At 38.9% G+C, this 22,152-nt stretch overlaps 1 protein-coding gene across 1 annotated transcript in view; it reads left to right on the top strand.

Moving 5' to 3' along the window:
• The window catches only part of ABCA13 (ATP binding cassette subfamily A member 13), a 291,776-nt gene that overhangs the window by 218,274 nt on the left and 51,350 nt on the right, over positions 1 to 22,152 (top strand). The window contains exons 49-55 of the mRNA XM_074945249.1: positions 752 to 806; positions 1,580 to 1,757; positions 7,144 to 7,259; positions 10,683 to 10,839; positions 12,084 to 12,337; positions 14,440 to 14,632; positions 18,755 to 18,864. Of these exons, the coding sequence (XP_074801350.1) occupies positions 752 to 806; positions 1,580 to 1,757; positions 7,144 to 7,259; positions 10,683 to 10,839; positions 12,084 to 12,337; positions 14,440 to 14,632; positions 18,755 to 18,864 (1,063 nt within the window). The remainder of the gene's footprint in view (positions 1 to 751; positions 807 to 1,579; positions 1,758 to 7,143; positions 7,260 to 10,682; positions 10,840 to 12,083; positions 12,338 to 14,439; positions 14,633 to 18,754; positions 18,865 to 22,152) is intronic.

Raw genomic sequence — 22,152 nt, 5'->3', positions numbered from 1 at the left:
AGGATACTGGTCTACATTTCCCCCCCATACATAACTCCTGTGAAATCAACAATGTTTCTAAAGAGGATAATCTCTAATTTCACAATGTCTCTCAAACGTCTTTCAGGATCAAACCCGTACAGAGAAGTAAACTCCATCCGTCATTAGTTAGTAATATTAGGTCTGTGTATGATATATTTGCCAAATATAACATCCTTGTATAATTGGAATTCAGAAATAAAAGGGCCAATTTGTAGCCTTAATCCCTGATCCTGCAAGATGTCAACACTTGAGTCCTGAGCGTCATCAATTCCATTGTCTAGATCACAGATTGGCTCAGAATTTCACAGCATATGGTCAGTTTGCACAGTTGGAGACTTAACTATGGAGCTGCTAACACCAATCCTCCATGTTAATGGCACTTTTGAGCTATTAAGTAATGCCTACCTACGAAAGTGAGAATATTCAAAATAAAGTAATCTTTCTTTTGTTTCCTCTCCCTTTTCATTTTGCATCATTCTCTATTCCTCTCTGTTGCTCTTTCTTCTTCTATCACTCATTATCATAAACTCTGCCACCTCTGCACTCTGTTCACAAAACAAGTTCTGAAACAACTTTGGAACCTGAAAATCACAAAGGAACTTTGACACATTTTATAAGTATCTCTCCCCCCCCCCCCCCAAGATAATGATTTTTAATACAAATTTCAGGGTCTGTTAATTCTAGAGCTTGTAGCATTGATGTGGGATTTTTTTTAAATTTCCCTTCATAGGAATCACGCTCTATAGCCATCCATATGGAGGAGCCTTGCTAGATGAGGACAAAATGTAAGTAAGCTGTATATAAAATCAAAAGAAAAGCCCCTGTAGCCAAATAATGAATGTTGTAGATTAAAACGCATGTATATTTTATGCAGTAATTTTGCTATGCACAAGTCCATTTAGCTGTGCATTTCCACTGCCAGTGTATGGTACAAGGGTGTATGAGACCTGGTCTACACTGGGGGGCGGGATCGATCTAAGTTACGCAACTTCAGCTATGTGAGGATAATATCTTTCAGTGGGGTCTTTATTCCCCCATAATCATTCTTCTCTCTTGATTCTCTAAAGGAAACATCTGATACAACAATAATCTCTCATCAGTTTTTCAGGTTTATATATGTTTATGTAAGCATTTTACGTATATGTATGTATGTTAAGGGGATTGTTTCTCAGATTATCTAGAGTGTTATTAACATAGAGATGCCATGGATGATTAGATACAGCACAGAATTCCTGAGTAGGGTTACTCATCGGTCAAGGGCCAGTGTTCTGGGCCTTAGAATTCCACATACTCTTTGTTAATATCCTAAGGATTCTGAAGAAAAGTTAAGATATAAATGAATCAAGTATACAAAAAGAAAAGGACTAAAAAGGTTAATATTTACTAAGAGATAATAACATCTCTATATCTATACTTGTCTTGTGGATGTGTTTGTGCGTACATAATACCACTAATCTCATATTTATCAAGATAAGTAGCAATTGTTTTGGTAATAAATGGGACTTGAAAATATTTGCCTGCCTTTGTTTTAATAGTACCATTTTGTTTTGAACCTCAGAATGGAGAATGTTCGTCAGTGTGGAGTGGCGCTGTGTATCATGTTGGGTTTCTCTATTCTTATGGCATCCATTGGAAACTCAGTAGTGAAAGACCGAGTGTCTGGTACAAAACGCCTGCAGCACATCTCTGGACTTGGCTACAAGACCTATTGGCTTGCTAACTTCCTGTATGATATGGTACGTACTGTGTAAGGCAACACATGTCCCTGCATGCTCCAGGTATATTTCTTAATGGGTTGTTTTGGGTGGACTCAGACTAGTGGAGGAGTTGTGTTCATAATAAAATTCATTTTTAATACAGTAGAATTCTGTTGAGAGAAATGTTTAGGGTAACACCCTGTTTGATTGTTACATGTTAAGACATCCATTCTGTATATTTGCGCACTGTATTATACCCATTCGTGCTTTTCCACTCTAATATAAAACTCCTCCGGGCAGAGACTGTGTTCTCAGTTTTCCGAAGTTGACTTGTAAACTGCACTCTCCATTGTGGGTGATATATATAGTAAATAACAGAATATATGGATTTATATGTAGAGAACTTCCTAACTCAAATGCAGGCATACAAGTAAAATCTCTATCTTGCAAACAGAGTTCCACTAAACATTTCTGTGCTCGTGCAGCTAGGTTAGATTATTAGCAACATTAATTCAGTCTCCTACAAACTAACATTCTTTATCTGCAGTCAGTGCACAGAAAAATATGAAAATCTTTCCATCCTTTGAAAATATCAAGAACATTATTGTTTTCTCAATCTCTCCCAATCAGTTCCTTACTTACCAAGTGCAAAGACACATGTATGAGTAGGAAATGACTTTTGGAAAGTAGGATTTAACCCATGCAGTTAAATCATCACTGTGGCTGGAATTCATGGCTCCACTCTCAAAGTGTGAGAAATTAGCCTTTGTGCAGGGAGCTAATCAGGGGTGAGAGAATAGAATTCACCATTCCGGCTTGCAGCCAGTCTGCAGTAAAACCTATTCACATTCACTGATATTTTGTGTCCCCTGTGTATGGTTGGCCCATGGAGCTATATAATAATGGATTCTGTAATCCATCCACAAACAGCCCGTGCAGCACTGACCTATTCAGAACCAAAGCAGAGACCCTGGCATGCTGAAGATGAATTCCTTCCTCCCAGAAAAGCTCAGTAAAATCACTGTGTATATATAGGTACTCTGTTTAATTATTTTAGTGGGTTTTTTCCCAAGGAGGAGACGTTTTCTGGCTTGTGAGACCGGGTTCTGCTGCCTCTGGAACCAATTGATGCCAATTCGATTATCCAGCAGCTTCACCTCAAAGCGCTCCAACCAATCTGTATGACAAGGGAGGAGCATACTTCTGCAGTATTCCTTATCCTTGTTAGTTCAGGGAAAGAAGGACTCAGAATGCAATCCAGGTCTAGCACAGGGCAATTGAAAGCACTAAGCACACCAAGTTATTCTTGGGGGACAGATTTTTAGAACATTTGTGGTTCTCACTCAAACTAATCTGAACCTGAAACACTGGAGCTTCACCCAGCCGTGTTCTAAAATGGGACTTTCACACTTGAGCAAACTTGAAATAAGAGAACAAAAAACACATACTTGAAATAAGAGAGCACAAAAAGCCATTAGTTAGCCAGTAAATTTCTGTATTCCCTTTGCTCTCATTTCAAATAAGGGTGCTTGACTGAGAGCTTATTCCCTCATAGGGAGGGCACGGCTTCTCCTTGTGCTTGGTTGTGCGGAAAAGTCAGCTCCTTGTTAGTTTTGCCAGTCCATTGCTTTCAAAATGTTGTCACATATTCTGGATGATGTATCCTGGGCTGGGAAAGAACAGAGAGTGCTTAAATGCTAACCATACTGCAGGTAAGTTAGAGATTCTGAATGCATGAATATATGAAAAGTCAAGCATGGATTCCTCCCAGACTTTTTAAGAGTTTCAGATCATGTCATATGTCATTAATTAGATAATCTTCCTTAGATTTGTGATAAATTTTAATATTTGATTTATGATCCCATTATCATGATAATCTGGCTGTTCTTAATATGTTGATTGATTGAATTAATATTTCCATTAATATCTTCAATAATAAGAAGAATGTAATCTGTAAAAAATATTATGAGAAGTTGTGTTGCTCTGGGCCCAATCTAAATTAATGTTGTGTCATAAAGCATAAACAAAAAGAGGGCAAAATTTAAGATTGCATGTGCAACCTTAACGTTGACAAGGATGTTTCAATCCTTACCTGCAAAACCATCACATCTACTTAACGTAATTTTTATTCTGAAAATCCCTAGTGAAAAAAATCCATGGACTGGAGCTCTTTAAACAACACCTTGTTCCACTCAGTGTTCACACTGAAGTATTTTAGGGTCCCTGCATAGCTGAAAATTGCATTTGTGGAACACTGTTGCATGAAACTGTTTATAATAGGTGTGTGAGCTGGGGGCGGGTAGGGTGTGTGCGCGTGTGTTTCTCCTTAATTCACTTTTGGGCAGTTACCAGGCTGGGAAATTTTCAAACCAATAGGTGAAAGTTTCTGAAAGTTATGAGCAACTGAAAACAGGTAGTATTAATGGAAAGATTCACCCAAACTTACTTATACAGTTCTCCAGCCCTAATGCCAACATAAACATAGTGTGTGGTCATTTCAGAGGGGCTAAAAATTGATCAGCTGCTTGAATAACATGTGCACTGCAAGCAGGATGAAAATATCACATCCACTTCCTCACATCTGGCTCCATTGTCCTCCTCTTAAATCTTAGAAAATGACAGTCTCCAAGGTGTTAAATTAGTTGGGAACTAATCAGTCAGTGTCCTATGGGATGAGTCTGATGTTTCCTATTGTTCCTCAGTTTGAATGTCTTTTTTAAAAATGAGAACTCTGTTATCATTCCCTCAATAAAAAGAGAGGCTGCTGTTGTTAATCATTATCTGTAATAGTAGCACCTAGAGGTCCCAACTAAGATCAGAGCCCCATTGTGCCAGGTGCTGTAGAACACGTATTAAGAAGGGACTGGACTGGACTGAAGAATGTAAGGCTCTGAGTGTGAAGGAGGCAGGGAGTTAGTTTCTACAACTTAGAATTAAAGTATCTGAAACCTTCAAAGCTAGTGGGAAAAAATTGTAGGGAAGGGTTGCAGACCAAGCTGGATGAGCAAGCATCTCAAACAGGTGATTAAGAGAAAGCAGAAACCCTACAAGGAATGGAAGATGGGAAGGATCAGCAAGGAAAGCTACCTCCTGGAGGTCAGAGAGTGTAGGGATAAAGTGAGGATTGTGGAAAACCAAGCAGAGTTGGTCCTTGTAAAGGAAATTAAAACCAATAGTAAAAGGTTCTATAGCCATATAAGTAAAAAGAAAACAAAGAAAGAAGTGGGACCGCTAAACACTAAGGCTGGGGTGGAGATTAAAGATAATCTATGCATGGTCCAACACTTAAATACTTTGCCTCAGTTTTTAATAAGGGTAATGAGTTGAGGGGTAGTGGCAATGTGAATAATTGGAGTGAGTTTTTGGAAGTAGAAATTACGCCTCCCAAAATAGAAGTCAAACTCAAACTGCTTATTGGGACTAAATGGGAGGGGTGGGGGATAATCTCCATCCACGAATATTAAAGCAACTAGCACATGAAATTGCAAGCCCAATAGCAAGGATTTTTAATGAATCTGTAAACTCGGGGGTCGTACCCTCCGACTGAAGAAATGCTAATAGAGTATTTATTTTTAAGAAGGTGGGGTGGGGGGAAGTGAATTGGGAAACTACAGACCTGTTAGTTTGATCTCAGTTGTATACAAGGTTTTGGAACAATTTTGAAAGGAAAAGTGGTTAAGGACATAGAGGTAAACAGTTATTGGGATAAAATAATTTTAAGGATAAGGAAATGCAGTGTATCTAATCTACCTGGATTTCATATGGCATTTGATACAGTTTCCCATGGGAAATTATGAGTTAAATTGGAGAAGAAGTGATATGAGAATTGAAAGGATAAGGACTGAGATGAGATGAGGATTGAGGTGAGAACTGAAAGGATAAGGAATTGATTAAAGGGGAGACTACAGCGAGTCATACTGCAAGATGAACTATCAGGCTGGAGGGAGGTTATGAGTGGAGTTCCTCAAGGATTGGTCTTGGGGACAATTTTTATTACTGACCTTGGCAGAAAAAAAGGAAATGTGCTAATAAACTTTGGAATGACACGGAGTTGGGAGGTATTGCCAATACAGAGGAAGATTAGAATATCATACAAGATGATCAGGATGATCTTGTAAACTGGAGTAATAGAAATGAGATGAAATTTAATAGTGCAAAGTGCAAGGTCATGCACTAAGGGACTAACAACAAGAATTTCTTCTATAAGCTGGTGACTTATCAATCTGAAGTGACACAGGAGGAGAAAGCCCTGGGTGTATTGGTTGATCACAGGATGACTGAGCTGCCAGTGTGATGCTGCTGTGAAAAAAGACTAATGCACAGGAGGCATCAAGTGAGGTATTTCCAGTAGAGAGAGGGAAATGTTAGTGTCATTTTACAAGGTACTGGTGAGACCTCATCTGGAATAGTGTGTGCAATTCTGGTCTCCCAGGTTTAAAAAAGATTAATTTAAACTGGAGCAGGTGCAGATAAGGGCTACAAGGATGATTAGAGGAATGGAAAACCTACCTTAGAAGAGGAGACTCAAGTCTCTAGGCTTGTTTACCCGATGCAAATGAGGGGAGATATGATTGCTCTCTAAAAATACATCCGAGGAAGCAATACCAGGGAGGGAGTTTCTGAAGTTAAGGATCCATGTTGGCACAAGAAAAAATGCATCTAAATTGGCTATCAACAAGTTCAGCTGCCTGGAGAGGTGACGTGACTTACCAAGGTCACACATCAGGTCATTGGTAGAACTGGGGTAAGAACCCAAGAACTGGGAGAAGACTCTGCCCTGTGCCTGATCATTAGGACAGCTATCATTCCCTGTGCTAACTGTTATGTTAATGGCAGATAGGAGCATGTATCAAGGGGAGGCTAGATTCTTTATTGTCGAGTGTGTCTGTTACTGCTGTGTGTGAATGCAAGCAGTGTCAGTTTTTGTTAAAAATGTTAGGGGATGCTTCACCTGCACATGTTCTCATGCATTAAAGTCATGCTGAAACTGTCTCTCAGTGCTCTGCTGTGGTTGCTGGATTGTTCAGTGAAACCCTGGTGGTTGTGGTGCTGCTGCGGCCCATACTGGAATGCCTGCAATATCGTTTGGGGGCACTGGAGCAGCAGTCCCACCTGGATCTACTATGTGCAGGAGCTAGCTTCTTAAATTAATAGCAAGTGATGGCAGCTAGGATTGTAGGATTGGCACAAAGGTAAATGTATCTATTTGGATGGTAGTTTCGCAGGGGTTTTGAGCAAGACAGTACTCCAGCTGCCCCATGGTGGAACTACTGAGTACAAGATCGCAGAACTCCACTGCCTACATATTTCTAGTGCGCTATGTAAAATAAAGTTGCTACCAATTGCAAAGATACTTCCATGTTCATTGGATAAGACCACTCTGAGATGCTTTCCTGCAATGTTTCTGTTTTTCTTCTCTTTCTAGCTGTTCTACCTGGTTCCAGTCGGCCTGTGTATCAGTGTTATTGCTGCCTTTCAGTTATCAGCCTTCACTTTCCGAGAAAACTTGGCAGCCACAGCTCTCCTGCTGATCCTCTTTGGGTATGTGATTGGAGATGCTGCTCTAGAATTATGGCTTGTTTCTTACAAACAGAAATCTTTAGGCTTGGTTTGCACCTGCTGCTGGGTGCATGATTTTCTGTCTTTGCAGACGATTATGGGGCAGCAGTGGATAATGAGAGAACAAGCTGCAGCATGAAGCTGAATGCATCGTGTGGGAAAGGGAAGGGAGATTTGCTCACTCATAATGAGAGTAGTACTAAAAATGTCTCAAGAAAACACTCAAGCTGTACAACAATCTTTTACTGTTAAAAATTGATTGTGTGTTATTCTCACCAAAGGAATCATCTAGGTGCCAAAAATAGTAGCGTAGCCAGGCTTGAATTTCAGTGACTGGGTTGCAGAATATCACCAAGAGCTGAAACTGTCTTTTATTATATTCATTGGTGTGAGAAAGCTGGCTGAGTTTGTGCACCGGATTGGTTGAGGATATACCTCCAACAAATATTATGAGATGAGAAAGCACTTACCTAGGCCTGCTTCAGCTAATTTTCCCAAGTCATTTTTTTCACAGGTGAAATAGCTCCTATAGGTATATAGGAATCGCCATACTGGATCAGACCAATGGTTCATCTACACCTATACTCTGTTTCCAGCAGGGTGATTGAGAAGAAAGTGTAAGATAAAGAATTATGGAATATGCTACCCAGAGAGGAGGTTTCTTCATTACCCCAAGCAGTCGATGGTTGGTTTTTGCATGGGGAGATATATCCCTTGTAAATGTTTATCTTACCTAACATAACTGTCTTCTTATCATCTATATAAATGTTGAATCCTTTTTGATTCCTGCTGTTGACTACAATATGTGAATGGAGAGTTACATAAATCCTAACCTCTCTCCTCACATCAGTGGGCCTGAAACAAGTATACAAGCCTCATTCAGTGTCCATTGAAGCTAGTGGAATGACTTTTACTGAGTTCAATAGGTTTTGGATCAGGCCTATGCGGTATGATGCTGTTATGAGGTATTAGTGCTAACGTTATTTTAGCCAAGTGATGGTTGAAGTTACTTCAGAACTTGTGACTATTAATTAGAGAGCTGGAGCATTTACAAAAGCAGAGCTGTGGCTGGCTTGTAACGGAGTTCAAACCATTAAGGATAAACCTTTTTGTACTGTGTGGGCCTGATCCAGCTCTAGTTGAAGTCAGTGATGTAACTTCCATTGATGCCAGTGGTGCAGGATCAGTCCCTGTATCAATGAATCTTAAAAAGTCCTGTACCAATCAAATGTTCAATAAATTTAACAAGACCCCAAGAAATGCTGTGTGACATACAAATGCATATATTTATTTGCACTAGGTCTTCTTCACACACCACCCCTTCATGGCTCCAAACACACAGTCAATTCAGTGAAGTACTTTTGTGACTCTTTCTTCTCGCCCCCACCACCATAAATGTTTCATGTAATTTCCTTATATGTATATTCCATGTCATATTTTTTCCCCTTTAAATTTTTCAATAACAATTTGTGATCTTAAAAAGGCATTTTGTCAGGCTTTGTCCAACCTAAAATAAAGAGCAAAATCCTTAATGACCTAGTTATGTAACAGAAGCTTAACATTACTGAAAGCACTCTGCTTAACATTTTTTGTCATTCAGGTGTATTAATTCAAGCAGGGTTACTGACATTTTTTTAAAATATCCAGAATTCATGACAAAGCTTCTCTGTCCTTATTTTTTTTTTCTGGCTGGTAGCAGAAATTTTGTACAGCACTGCCCTTCATGCACATTTGTCCAAAATGACCTGTCCTCAAGTCAAAGTATCTCATGATATATGGAGTGCTTTAAACTCACTTTTGCAGGAGGGGAAGGTAGAAAAATAGAATCTGAGACTGGTATGGACTTTATGTGATCTGCCAAAACTCCATGCAATTTTAGAGCTAAATTTTTATATTCTTGGTTCTTAGGCAAAACACCTATAGGTTAAATTCTCATCTCATTTATACTGATGTAACTCCACTTAAGCCATTTAACACCATTGTCTTCAATAGAGTATTTGCATTTGTTTAACTCAATAAAATTCAGAGTAGTGATTTCAGAACAAAGGGGAGGAAAGACGGGTAAGGCATGGAACTGGAAACTTGGAAATAAAAGTTCTAGTTTAAACTCTGCCACAAACTTCCTTGGAGACCTTGAGCAAGTCACTTAACCTCTCTGTGCCTGTAAATTGAGGATAATAGCACCTACAACTTAACGGGGGGGAGTTGGCAGGTTTAATTCACTAAAGTTTGTAAAGTGTTTTGAGATCCTCACAAGGACGGTGCCATAAAAGTGCAAAATACTATGGTCTCCTTTGGTCTTAAAATCCGTTGTTCATTTAATCTGACGTCCTGCAGAACACCCAGTTTTACAGCATTTCACCGAGTGACTCCTGGAGTGAGCTGAATAACTTGTGTTTCAATAAGACTGTTGTTTTTCAAAAAGACATGAATAAGTTTAATTTTTGGTGTGTGAGATGATCATGTTGTATATGCAATCCTGCCCGATAGTTCTAGTAAGCATGTCCTGCTTTGCATTTTTCACTCCAAATACTGTTCTTTGCACAGTGTTCATGCTCAAGTGACTGCCCTGGACTACACTTATGGGCAATGTTCTGTGGGTACATCTTTCTCTTGTTTGTCAAGAAGCTGACATTTTGCTCTTTTGTGCACCAGATAGTCTGATTGGGCAACATATCTCTGCCCATTCTTTCTTTAGTCACCTAAATATAACTCATATTTTAGCAGTCAGGCCTATGCTGCCATATCTCAGATACTACCATGTGGGAACTGTGGGTTAATGTTGATGTTTTAATGGTAGCCACTATGCTAAACATTTGTCCATAATAGATAATTCAGAGTGATAATGTGCTGGTGGTAGCAGATATAAGGTATCGCTTGGACATCGTTTTCACAGTTCTTAGTTCCAGTTCCAGCATGCTAAATTTTTGAGAGGTAAAATCTATAAGAACAGATGGCAGCTGTGTGACCAAAGTTTGCTCTTAAACAAGTTTCTTTTTACTGTATCTCATTTTAGCTGAAGTGTATAAAATGGCTTAGTTTTGCAATTGTTCAGAAATCAAGGTGGTGAGCTACCTGGAGCCATGAAAGAAAATATATGAGGTTAACAAACAGAAAAGAATGAGTTACAACTGGTCCTCACATAGCAGTAGATATGTATGTTAAATACTGGAAATACAGGTGAAATATGTATGTGAAATACAGGAAATACAGGTGAGCCAGATAGGTAAGTGTTTCCACCAGTAAGGTTGAAGGATTTGGAAAGGAGTTATAAATCATAAAATCAATGAGTAGCCGTTATATTTCTTTACAGTGACACAAAGGATAGTGAGCTCATGAGTCAGCTGGTGAAGAAATCCATAAATTATTTATGATGTGGTTTTATTCTTTTTTTACTTGTTTCAGATATGCAACTTTACCATGGATGTATCTGATGTCCAGATTCTTTTCAAGTTCAGACATAGCTTTCATTTCTTACATCTCCTTAAACTTTGTGTTTGGCCTTTGTACCATGCTGTTGACCCTCTTGCCTCATTTGTTAGCCACGGTTTCCAAAGCACAGGTCAGTATGAACCCTCAGCACCACTTCCCATAAATGTTGTGTATAGGAATGTATTTTCCAACGCCAAATCACTTGCAGTTTAAATTGTAATGAAATATCTCACTTTTTCTTTATCCTCAATCATTATAGGCTATTGTTCCCCACAACAGTTTATAAACCCATTTTGGTTTTACTTGTTTAAAATAAAAAAAAGAATTGCACTCTAATAATGCAAAAACAGCTTTAATTGAAACGGTAATATTTTCCAGGCCTTTAATTCATAATTTGCACATAATGGGAGCTGTTCAGGTCCACTGAATAGATAATGTGTGTTCCAAAATTTGTTTGAATAATATTAAAATAAGTGGTAAGCAGTTGTTTATAGGAGATATAGTGTATTGTGTGAATAATAATACATTCCCTCAGTGCATATATGTAACTCCCATTAATATTAATCTCAATGGGAATTGTACACGTGAATTGAGGAAAGGAGATGGAAATCCATAGTTTTCAGAACATATCTAAATGGGCTATGCTGAGGAAGTGATGTTTGAATACAGATCTGGATTAAATTTTGGCTCAGGGTTGGGGTACACATTTGAGGACAAATTCGGACTAGGGTTGTGGCTCGGTTTTTATGGCACTCACATTTTAAAACTGCAAGAGCACAGGAATGGTGAGTAAACTGACCCTGATCATTCCATTGTGCTTACGTGTTGCAAGATATATATAATATATTGCTGAAGTAGTATATATGTTCTGGTACTGCTGCTAACCATGCATTCACTGAATACGTCTTGTCATTTCACTCTTAATCTTACCAAGAAAAACTAGAGACATTTTGTTTACATATAAGAATCTAGATACTACTTGGTCCCTAAACATTTTGCTGTTGGTAGTGTTCCAGGTGGAAACAATTACTATTTATATTATGGCACTACCTAGGGACCCAAAACCATTGAACTAGGGCACCATACAAACTTAGAATAAGAGACCATCTGTATCCAAAATAATCTGTGGGCTAGAACTGCATATGGACTTAAGTTTCAAATTTTGAAATGGTCCAGGGCCTTATTCTTATCTTGCACTGGTGTAAATAAGAATAGACTCCACTGAAGTAAATGGAGTTGCAACAGTGTCAAACTGGTGTGAGAATAAAATAAAGCTCATAGCCTTTAAGTCTGCTTAATTTTCTATTTCTAAGAGATTCAACATTTTCTCCGCCTTGCTTTTGCCCCAACCCCAACTGACTCCTTTCTTTACAGAGTTTGCAGACTATCTACAACATCCTCAAGTGGGCCTTTATCGTTTTCCCACCATTCTGCTTGGGCCAGGGTTTACTAGAGCTTTCCTACAATCAGATCAAGTTTGACCTGACAAACAGCTTTGGAATCGATTCCTATGTGAGTCCTTTTGATATGAATTTCCTGGGCTGGATCTTTGTGGAAATGGCCCTGCAGGGCACAGTTATTCTCCTTCTGAGGATTCTGCTGCATTGGGACCTGCTCCAGAAACTAAGGTGTGTGGTGTGTATTATTTATACTCTGCTTTCATGGACATTGACTAATTTCCCAAAGACAGAGGAAGATTAAATCCTTCTGAAAACTAGAAGATAAGACAATCTGATCATTATTCCATGTGGCTGTAATGAGCCCATGCATTATGGCTTGCTATTTCTGTATCTTTATTAGTCACATAGGGTGGGAAAGAGAACTTCAAAAGTTATTCAAAAAAGCCAGATGGGAGAATTTTTTCAGTTATTTGATTAACTTTTAAACCATGAGCAGGTTTCTGTGAAATTCCTTAGCTCTAATAGCAGTTCTGGTGTAGCATCTAGAAGGAATTTTGCCAGTATTATTATAATTTAGATTTTCTCTCTTTTATATTAATTCCTTTACTCCAGGAGACAGGATTTCCGGGAAAGCTGCGCTGGTAACAAACTATCAATCTCTGACGTCCACTTGCAGGGTTCTTCTTTCCCCATGTACCATTGTACTGAAAGATCATGTTGGAGAACAAGCAGTCTCCTCCTCTTCCTCCTTCAAAATGCTTCTGAAAGCTTGGCTTTTCTGTGAAACATTTTAGCATTAATAACTGCACCCTGCCATATGTATGTTCCATCTTATAACATGGTGAATTGTACCAACTTATGTTTCTGAAGTTTGATCCTGCTTGCATTGAAGACTGCCTTCTCTTGCTCTAGACCCTTGTCTGCAAGGGAGGAATGGTGGGACAGAGCAAAAGGGTACCTATATGCTGCATGTTCCCTGCTCTTCAAAACCACCTAGACAGAGTAAGATTGTGGGGAATTACTGATGCCTCAAGCAGCAGTATTTCCCATTTTACATTCTGTGACTTGCTCTGTGGAATTAAAGAGAACGACAGAGGGCACTGAGCCCATGGCAGTCTACTAAACTTGACATACTGCTGTACATGGAGGGAAGGGGGGCTGGGACATGCCAGGGTTAGAGGCTGTCATCTCTGTGGTCCTTAGCCTTCACCTTGCATTGTCATTTTGGACCAGAGAAGGAGTGTGCACTTCATGCTCACATTTTGTTCACCTTCAACTGCTTTTGCTCAAGACGGGAACATCTGTGATATACTATTCATTTTCCTTATTTGTGTGAACCCCAGAGCAAGGCAGGCAATGTGTGTTTTCTTCAAAGCTGGCCTAATTCCTTGCAAAGTTTCTAGCAAAGCCACCTCACGTTTCTGGCTTCTCCAGCAGGATCTTTTTCATGGGGAGGCCAATGTCAGAACTTTAGTTTAACTTTATTTTAATAGAAAAGACCTGAAGAGTTTTTCTGTGGGTCCCCTAGGCAGATGCCTGTTTGGCTTATGTCTCTTATCATCCCTGTTTTTCCATTGGTGTATATCTACAATATAAAAGAATGTGGCAAGTATTCTTTAAGAAAAGTTTCATTGTGGGCTCATACTTTTAAAGTCATTTTACTTCGTAGCTTTAAAAAAAAAACATACCTAGATGCATTTCACTCCCTGTGCTCCCATTTTGAAAATTCTGCTTCTTCCCCCCACCCCTCCCCCCAAGTTCAGGTGTATTTTCAAATCGTATAGCAGATTTATCTCCATGCTCAAATGACATTTCAGTCTCACTTCAGTACCCCTATTTCCCCTGTGAAATAATATACTATTTCCTTTCATTAAAAAAAAAATGAAATATGGACCAGGCTTGTCAGAATCAATGGGAATTGCAGAGCAAACGTGTAGGGGTTTCTGTGAAGCATTCGGATCCTGTTGAGATTTGAATGGCTGAACCTTAATGGGACATAAGCAGTAGAGCTTGCTTGAAAAATTCCAAAGAAACAATTTTTGTCAATTTGCTAATTTGCCAAAATTTAAACGTTGAAATGGAAACGACTTGGCGTTAACAAACTGTAAATGGAGCCCAGGCTTCAAAAGAAAATATATTTCAGTTCCACTGAAATTTTTGAGCTTTTTTGTTCTGATTTGGGTTGAATTTTTCCCCTGAAATCTCAAAAATATTTGAAGAACTAAAAGCTGTTTTCCCTGCCATCTCTAATAAGCAGAAAAGTGCTCCTTTTAGTTATCCATGAAATGACAGTGTGTAATTTGCCATTTATTGTGATCTTTTCTTCTTAGGAGTCACTGTTCCATCAGCAGCACAGTCAGTCCTTCAGAAGATGAGGATGTACAAGTGGAACGAAAGAGGCTCTTTGGTGGAAGAACTCAGAATGATATCCTTCTACTGTACAATCTCAGGAAATGTTACCGAGGTTTCAGCAAGAGGAACACCGCTGTGAAAGACATTAGCTTGGGGATACCAAGGGGAGAGGTAAAAGGTTCTATATTTTTTTCCTTTTCATTTCTCCTCTTCTAAAAAAAAAATATTGTGTAATCATAGGCAATTGTTCAGGCATGTTCAGAAAGTCTGAAATCAAAGCTCTGTGGTTGCTAGCAGAAGCCTTCCAATTGCAGTAATTTCTGAGAAATCGATAATGTTGGGCAGAAGTGAAAGCACTGCTGGGGACTGTTAACATCTTAGAAGCAATTGTTGGTGATTGATATATTACTTTTTGGCTTACGTCTCTTTGTTGTTGTTGTTGTGTTCATTGCATCAGAAAGTATTATTTCTTTTGGCTTGTTTTTACTGAGATATTGTATGGATTAAAGTAACCTAAAAGTTAAAAAGCAACATAGATTTTCAGCCTGCTCTTATATGGAAGTAAGTGTTGTTTAGGCATGGAACTACTGTGCATATCTAGTTAAACAATTCACAAACCATGGACTAAATTCTGAATTGTCCTTGGGCTAAACTCTAATTAGCTTAAATAGCAGTTTTGCCTGAGTTAGGAAAGAGTTTAAAACCAATGAGGATTTGGCCTTATGGAAACAGTCCCAGTATATTTGAATGAACCGGAACCTAAATCTGAATCTTTAAACACTGTAGAACCTTAAGATGTCAGAGGAAAGTTAGCTAGTTTTTCCAGTTGAAGAGGTATGTGGAGATTTAACTTCCAAAAATGCAGGTGAGGAATTATTGCCTTTATTCTATAAATGCTGTCAGGGAAGGGGAGGGTATTTCCAGATTCCTAATAACCAGCTGGAGGAGGTGAGACACCAGTGTGTGATGCTGTAGGTTTTTAACCAACCAGTGATCAGCTGCTAGGAAATACCTAACACAGAGTTGTTTATTGCTAATGTAAGCCTACTTATCAGACTTACAACTTCACTAAAATACAGCTGAAAGTATAAATAGCTTAATTAAATTAAAATAACATAAACCACTAGAATGCAAGCCCTGTCCTAGCATGGGTACATGCTGCAGTGCTTAACTGAATGACATTGGTGGCAGAGGGTACTCCCCTGCTATTAGCACATACTGTTCAGTGCTAGGTTTGGGGACACATGGTTAGCACATTTCAGACACTGCCATCCACAGTATTGACGAGTTAATGTTTAATATACCACATGCTGGGCAAGAACATGAAAAGACTCAATGCTTGTAAAAACTAAACTGGCTCTTTATTAAGACAGCTATTTACAGATATGCTGCAAATGTGTAGTTAGCATTCCAGCCTGTTGGGATCCTACTAAGGACCTCCCCCAGCCTAAGGGGAGAATCCACAACGTCCGGGATCTCAATTAAGTACGGGGGACAACTAAAGATAGAACAGGAACAGGAGTGAGGTCACAGGGTTAAATGAGGGGAACCGGACAGGGACACCAAGCAGAGAACCCCGGACAGCGCCAACTGCTCCTCGAAGGCGTCAAGGAAGCCAGCGGACGCTGACCAGAGGAACTCTGCCCGGATGCGTGAGACCAGGGAGGAGCGGAAATAGCATGAGCATACAGACTAATTTCCTGGTGCCTCCTTAAAACTCTGTCCTCCTGCAACCTGGGTGCCTCCCTCCAAATTCCAGGCAAGTTGGTTCAGTTTGGAAGGTGAAACTGGCTACTTGGGGAGCGCACAGCCAATTCCTTCATGGTCGTCTTCATCATGGCAGTCAGGGATCAGCATGTTTTCCTGACGTGGCTCGAAGAACATCGTCTGAGTTTTGGGTTGTGGTTGTTAGGCAGGTGAGCACATTTGATCACTACAGAATGTACAGTTGTTTTGTAAAACAACTTTATGGCTGGCCTGGTATCCTCATCCCCAGTGTAGCCATTCTTGATGTGATAACTGAGACATGTCAGGGAATTACAAAGATGTGGAATGTTTCAATTCACGTCTATTTATTTATTTACGTGTATTTACTATTTATTTTATTACTATATTTAGATAAAGGTTTATGGTCTGTTTCACAAATGTAAATGTGGTATATTGATTCAGCAGTATAGTGGTTTTGATTAAGAGGGTTCTTGGTGGAAATGTAGAAGGGTGGTATCAGTGTCTGGTCAAAGTCAGGGTTGGTCATGAAACCACAACTGTGAAATTCCTGACTTTCAAATATTTATTAACTTTAACTTTGAACTTCCAGACTTCAAATACTTTGTTTTTTTAAATAACTGCAACATTGTAGTAATGTGGTTTTAATTTAATAGTTATTTACAACTGTAATTGTAAATTAGTTAATTTGGCAATGGGAGAATTTCCTTAGTTTTTTAGAAAGTAGTTTTAAAAGCTATTATTTGTAAATTGAAGCAGTTGGTATATTTTCTTAAGATAGTAGGGATAGTAAGACTGTTTTGCTGTAATCATAGTTGTGACATAAAGATTATACATATTATTCAATTAAACAGAAAACAATACAGTATTTGAATCAAACACTCTACTAATATTTCCACTATACTAGAGCTGTTCAGCTGATGAACCTTATCAACATTACAGGCTGTACTAGAGGATTCTGGGACCCCCTTTCGTTCTAGCTGTTGAGCTGATAGAATTTACAAATTCTGCCAGATATGTCTGTAAACTTCTCTGGCCCCAAGTGATTTCGCTGAAGCAGATTATACAATCTGAAAGCTACGCTAGCAGTGGGTATACTCCAGGAGCGCAGTTGGATCTAGAGAAAGAGCACTCAGACTCCTTGATTCCATGTGGTTCAGATTTGTTTGTGAGCTGTTCCAGATGAGGTTTTACAAAACTGTTTGCATAACCAACTCTGGATGGTAAACCCTGATGAAAGACTTTGCAAGCTTTGCTAGATTTAGTGTGAAGTTTATAAACTGTATTGAGCCCTGACAGAATTTTCAGAAAGTCATGTTTCTGTGGTGAATAAAGCCTAGATTTTGTAGCCAACCTTATTAGAACTAGTCCTCTGCATCCAGGGATCTAGATTATAGAATTTGGAATTTCTGCATTTCTAGACTGAACAGTTTGAGATGATAGGTGGAGGTGGGGAAGTAGGAGGAAGAAAAGGAAATACTAAGCACACCCCTCCACTCCTGCCCTCACTCAAACCCAGGGCAGGGGAGTGAAGATGCAGAATCCCACCCTCTAGACCCTAAATCTTGCCCCTCAACACACTGTCCCCTTCATCGTTTTCTGAGGATGGTAAGCTGACTAACACCCTTATCATTCGTTGTCATGGTGTCAACCATTTGTTGTCACGGTGTCAACAAGAAGGCTCACTGTCATTCTTCCCAATCCTTGGGGACTGTGAGCTGAACATCCCAGCTCTGTCTGCAGAGGGAACATTGGGTGGAGCCATCACAGGGATGTGTGTCAGTGTTTATTATCTTCCCCCTCATCCAGTAGGCAAGGACTTTGTTTCTCTGCTCCCTCGGGTATTGGGAGGTAGGAGGTTACCTTGTCTGTAGTATAGGTACATTTGCTCCCACATTAGGCACTGTCTGTCAGCAACATATGGGAAATGGCAAAATGGGAACCTCAAAATTTTGAGTTCCTTTCCCAGTTTCCAAAGAATATTATTCAAACGGATTAAAAATTGGCCAATATCCAGCAAAGAGAGGACAAAGGTATAAATCACACACACACACAAATTTATTAATCCTGCTTTTGTCCTTTTACATGACTTGAAAGGAAAATATTTCGATTGCTTATAATACTGTAGGTAACTATATGTGTTCACTGAATAGGACTTTCAATGACACAAAGGGTCCTAAGTGTCTAGGTAGTTATTTGCAAAATGGGACTTAGGAAATATTTGAAATTTTTATCCACAGTGATCAAACTAGTGTTTTTATTACATTGCCTTTTCCCTTTAATTTGACTGAATTCCTTTTTCAAGAAACCTTATAAAGGTTGAATTACCTTCTCTCTCTCTCTCTGTGTGTGTGTGTGTCTCTCTCTCTCTCTCTATATATATATATATAAAAACTATGCATTCCTGTGTCACGTAGGTGATTTTTGAAATTTGCACATCCACATGTATGTTCTCTTCACAACTAGTTCAGGAGTGAAAAAAACCAAAACATGATGAAAAGTTAATGCTGCTAGTTGTGATATCTCTATCTTTAGATATAATTATGTCTTTTTTCCTCTTCCTGTTAGTGCTTCGGGCTCCTGGGAACAAATGGTGCTGGGAAAAGCACAACATTTAAGATGCTGACTGGAGACATTACCCCATCTGGGGGGCGTGCTGTTATGAGGACTCCTACAGGGTAAATAGCATAGAGCTCGATCAGAATACTGTTATGATCAAACCTATGAAAGCCTCAGCATGCTTACAACTCTTTGTTGTATTCCAAGGAGTGGTTTGTATTCTTTCACAATTTACCACACGCTACATTATTATTACAAAGGCTATGGTGCAAAAAAAAAAAAAAGGTTTTAAAGCCAGTTGACTGGGTTAAGCAGTTTAACATTATATAATTCTGTCTGGCAATTCAGTTAATTGGGAATGGGTTGGTTCAACAGCAATAGAGTGGGAGGTAGGAAATATCGGCACATATTCTACAGGTACACAAATACACATCCCCATAAATCAATACCAGACCAAAAGATTTTCACTGTTAGGCTCCTAAGCAGTACTCAGGAGGGCTAATTTCTAAATGCTTAGTGGAAACCCCCAGATTAATCAATTAATCAAGTGCAGAGGTGATCAGGAAGAGCAGGATATTACGTAGCAAGGGGACACTGTTCCTGCCCACATAAATTTGTTAATCCTGGGTATACTTATTGCCTTGATTTTGATGTTTTTCATGTGCAATGTTTGTTTGTTTTCTTTACATACATTAAATGTAAAATGTAAAAAAAAAAAAATGCAAACCAAAAATAAATGTTAAAAAATGCAAAAATCCCTATGAGCCAAGTGTGGAAAGACTTTTAGATGGAGAGTGATTGCAAAGATTAGGACACTAGAGAGGAGAATAAGCAATGACATGCCAATGGTTAAATGAAAAAGTCTGAAATCTTGTATGTATAAAATATGTGTTTATATTTCTGTCTTCAAAACTGCAATATTAGAACAGGCTGGTGATAATGAGAAAGCTATAGCCATAAGTCAGAGATTCAGTTATACAGCACTTGTAGGTTGTATTAGGGGAATGAGTGGATATAATACCAGAACAAGTGTTAAGAGGAAATTAATAGTGATTTATGACTGTGTGCCCTTTCACTCTCCCTCGCTGTTTCCTTCATGCTTTAGCACCTACTTCTAAGCCAAGCTGACCTGAATAGTGTTGTCAGTTGAAAAATGTACACTCTCCTCTCTTTGAGTCTGATCCTCATGGCCAGATGCCTGGTGAGAGAGAGAGTGTGTGTGTGCGCACAGTAGCAGCCTACAAAGGTGGCTGGTGCCCTGAGGCACTCATAATTTCCCAAGAAGCCACTAAGAGCAGCTTTGGGAGAATGCTCTGACAGCCAGGGATTGCTGGAGCACAGCAGCAGTCTGGCCACATTCCCTTTTCTCCAGCCGTATTCCCTTCATTGGATGTACACCACTTGGAATTTCCCCAGGCAGCATTCGCTCTAGCTTTCCTGCACTGCTTCTAGTAATTACTGATGCTGGATGTGATGGGATGGAATTGTTGGTGAAATTGAAAGGCCAGTAAGATGGGGGGCCATTGTCTGTGAATGACTTGAGCTAAGATTTAATACAGGAAAGTGAGGAGATGGAAACAGAAATGCCTGTGGTGGGGTATTGCATTAGTTTCACTTGGTTCTTTTCTTGATCTGTCAGTCTTTTTTATGTAATTACCAAATTCACCCAGTTTAAAAAGAACATGAATAGAACTCCCTCCCCAGTCCTAACCACCAAACTAAACAAGAAATAGCACCACAAGGAAATCGGCTATTTTTAATTATTTTGGTAGCTGTTTTCTATCTGGGGAGTGTCATAAACGTTTCCCAGTTCTGGATATTTCTGAACTGCAGCTTCAGCTGATGCTTATTGAAAATGGCTTATTGGTCAGTGGCCAAATCCTGGCTCTTTAGCTACCACATTTATGTGAGTATTTAGAGGCAAAAACAATATTGAAATTTCACCAAGTCATGGAAAGGCTTCTGTTCCTCTAATTTGCTGTGCGCTGAAAAATACTCTCTAAGGACTCTACATGCATGCAGTAGTTTTTGTTACATCAGGAAACTTTCCGAAATCTTGTTTTCCTCGTAAGTTCAAAGGTTTGTTTATAGAGAATAAATGTGCCAGGTATAAAGAAATGGGGGGAAAGTGTCTGCATTTGATTTGTGCATGAACAGTCCCTGGGATGTTATATGGACTATCCCAGTGCATGCAGGAAACCTTCTCTTTTCCCTTTCCTCCCTCCCCCACCATCACCCACAAGGCAGTTCAATGGCTTAAAGACACAATCTTGCCCACAGTGGGGATGGTTGAAATGAACACACATCCTGTATCTCTAAATGTTTTCATCTTTTTCTTAGGAAGATCTACCAAACTCTGTTTCTACACAACCATATAGCTATGGTTTAACTCATGAAGAACAGGTCAAAGTGCTACTTTTAATGGTCAATACCTTTATAGTACACAATTTACAGGATATGTCATGACAAAAGAAGCTGAATCCTTCCTGCACAGTCAGATGTTGCTTATCCCTCTCTGTCCTGGGCAGCTATATACATGTTAAGTTAATAGTATAGATATTTGATAATCTATTTGAAGTCATTGTAACACTGGGATTGAATTTGACCTGCCATCTTTTATACCAAAGGTCCATTGTTTAGGCCGAGAAATTTAAGACAAGATTTTCAAAAGTACCTGGTGATTTGGGGTATCTCTATTATGGAGTAACTGACTTAAGTCACCTTAAAGGGGATTTATTTTCAGAAAGTGCCCCATATACCCACCCACCCTCTGAAAATAAAGCCCCTTTAAGGTGTCTCAAGTTGGGCACCCAAAAACAATAGGCACATTTGGAAATCTTGATCTTAAAATTTGTTGTTTTTTTAAAAGACAAGATTGTATTCGAAAACTTAATGTGAACAGAAGTATTTTTCATGTATTTAAAAAAAAAAAGCATTGAAAATAAATTTTTAAGTGTTGGAAACCCAAAACCAAAAGCACTGTGTAGCACATGAGAGCCAAAGAGAAAATTGACCTCTAGAGTTTCACTATTCAAGTTGGGCAAAATGTCTTAAAAGATGGAAAGTAAATAATATTTTAAAATGTTATTCAGATTTAATAATACAAGGAGTTATTGGTAACACAGAGCAGTCATTTGTTTTTAAGTAAATAGGGCCAAATTAATCCCTCCTGAAATTTCATGGTCTTCAATAGCATCTTCTCAGAGATGTATTTGTCCCATAATTTTTATTACTATACTATTTCTTTAATGCAGCCAAAAGTAAATGTGTATTTCAAGTGGTCCCTGTGCATTTACTGTGATACGTCTTATTGAATTTCCTACTGAAACATATTTATTGTGTCCAAAGCACACAATCAGTCCACGAAATAATTGCATTTTTTGTTTTAGTATTCCTCCTCAGATGTG

The sequence above is a fragment of the Natator depressus genome, chromosome 2 (genome assembly GCF_965152275.1).
Source record: "Natator depressus isolate rNatDep1 chromosome 2, rNatDep2.hap1, whole genome shotgun sequence".
Lineage (NCBI taxonomy): Eukaryota > Metazoa > Chordata > Testudines > Cheloniidae > Natator > Natator depressus.
This window is presented reverse-complemented; position numbering and strand designations above follow the sequence as displayed.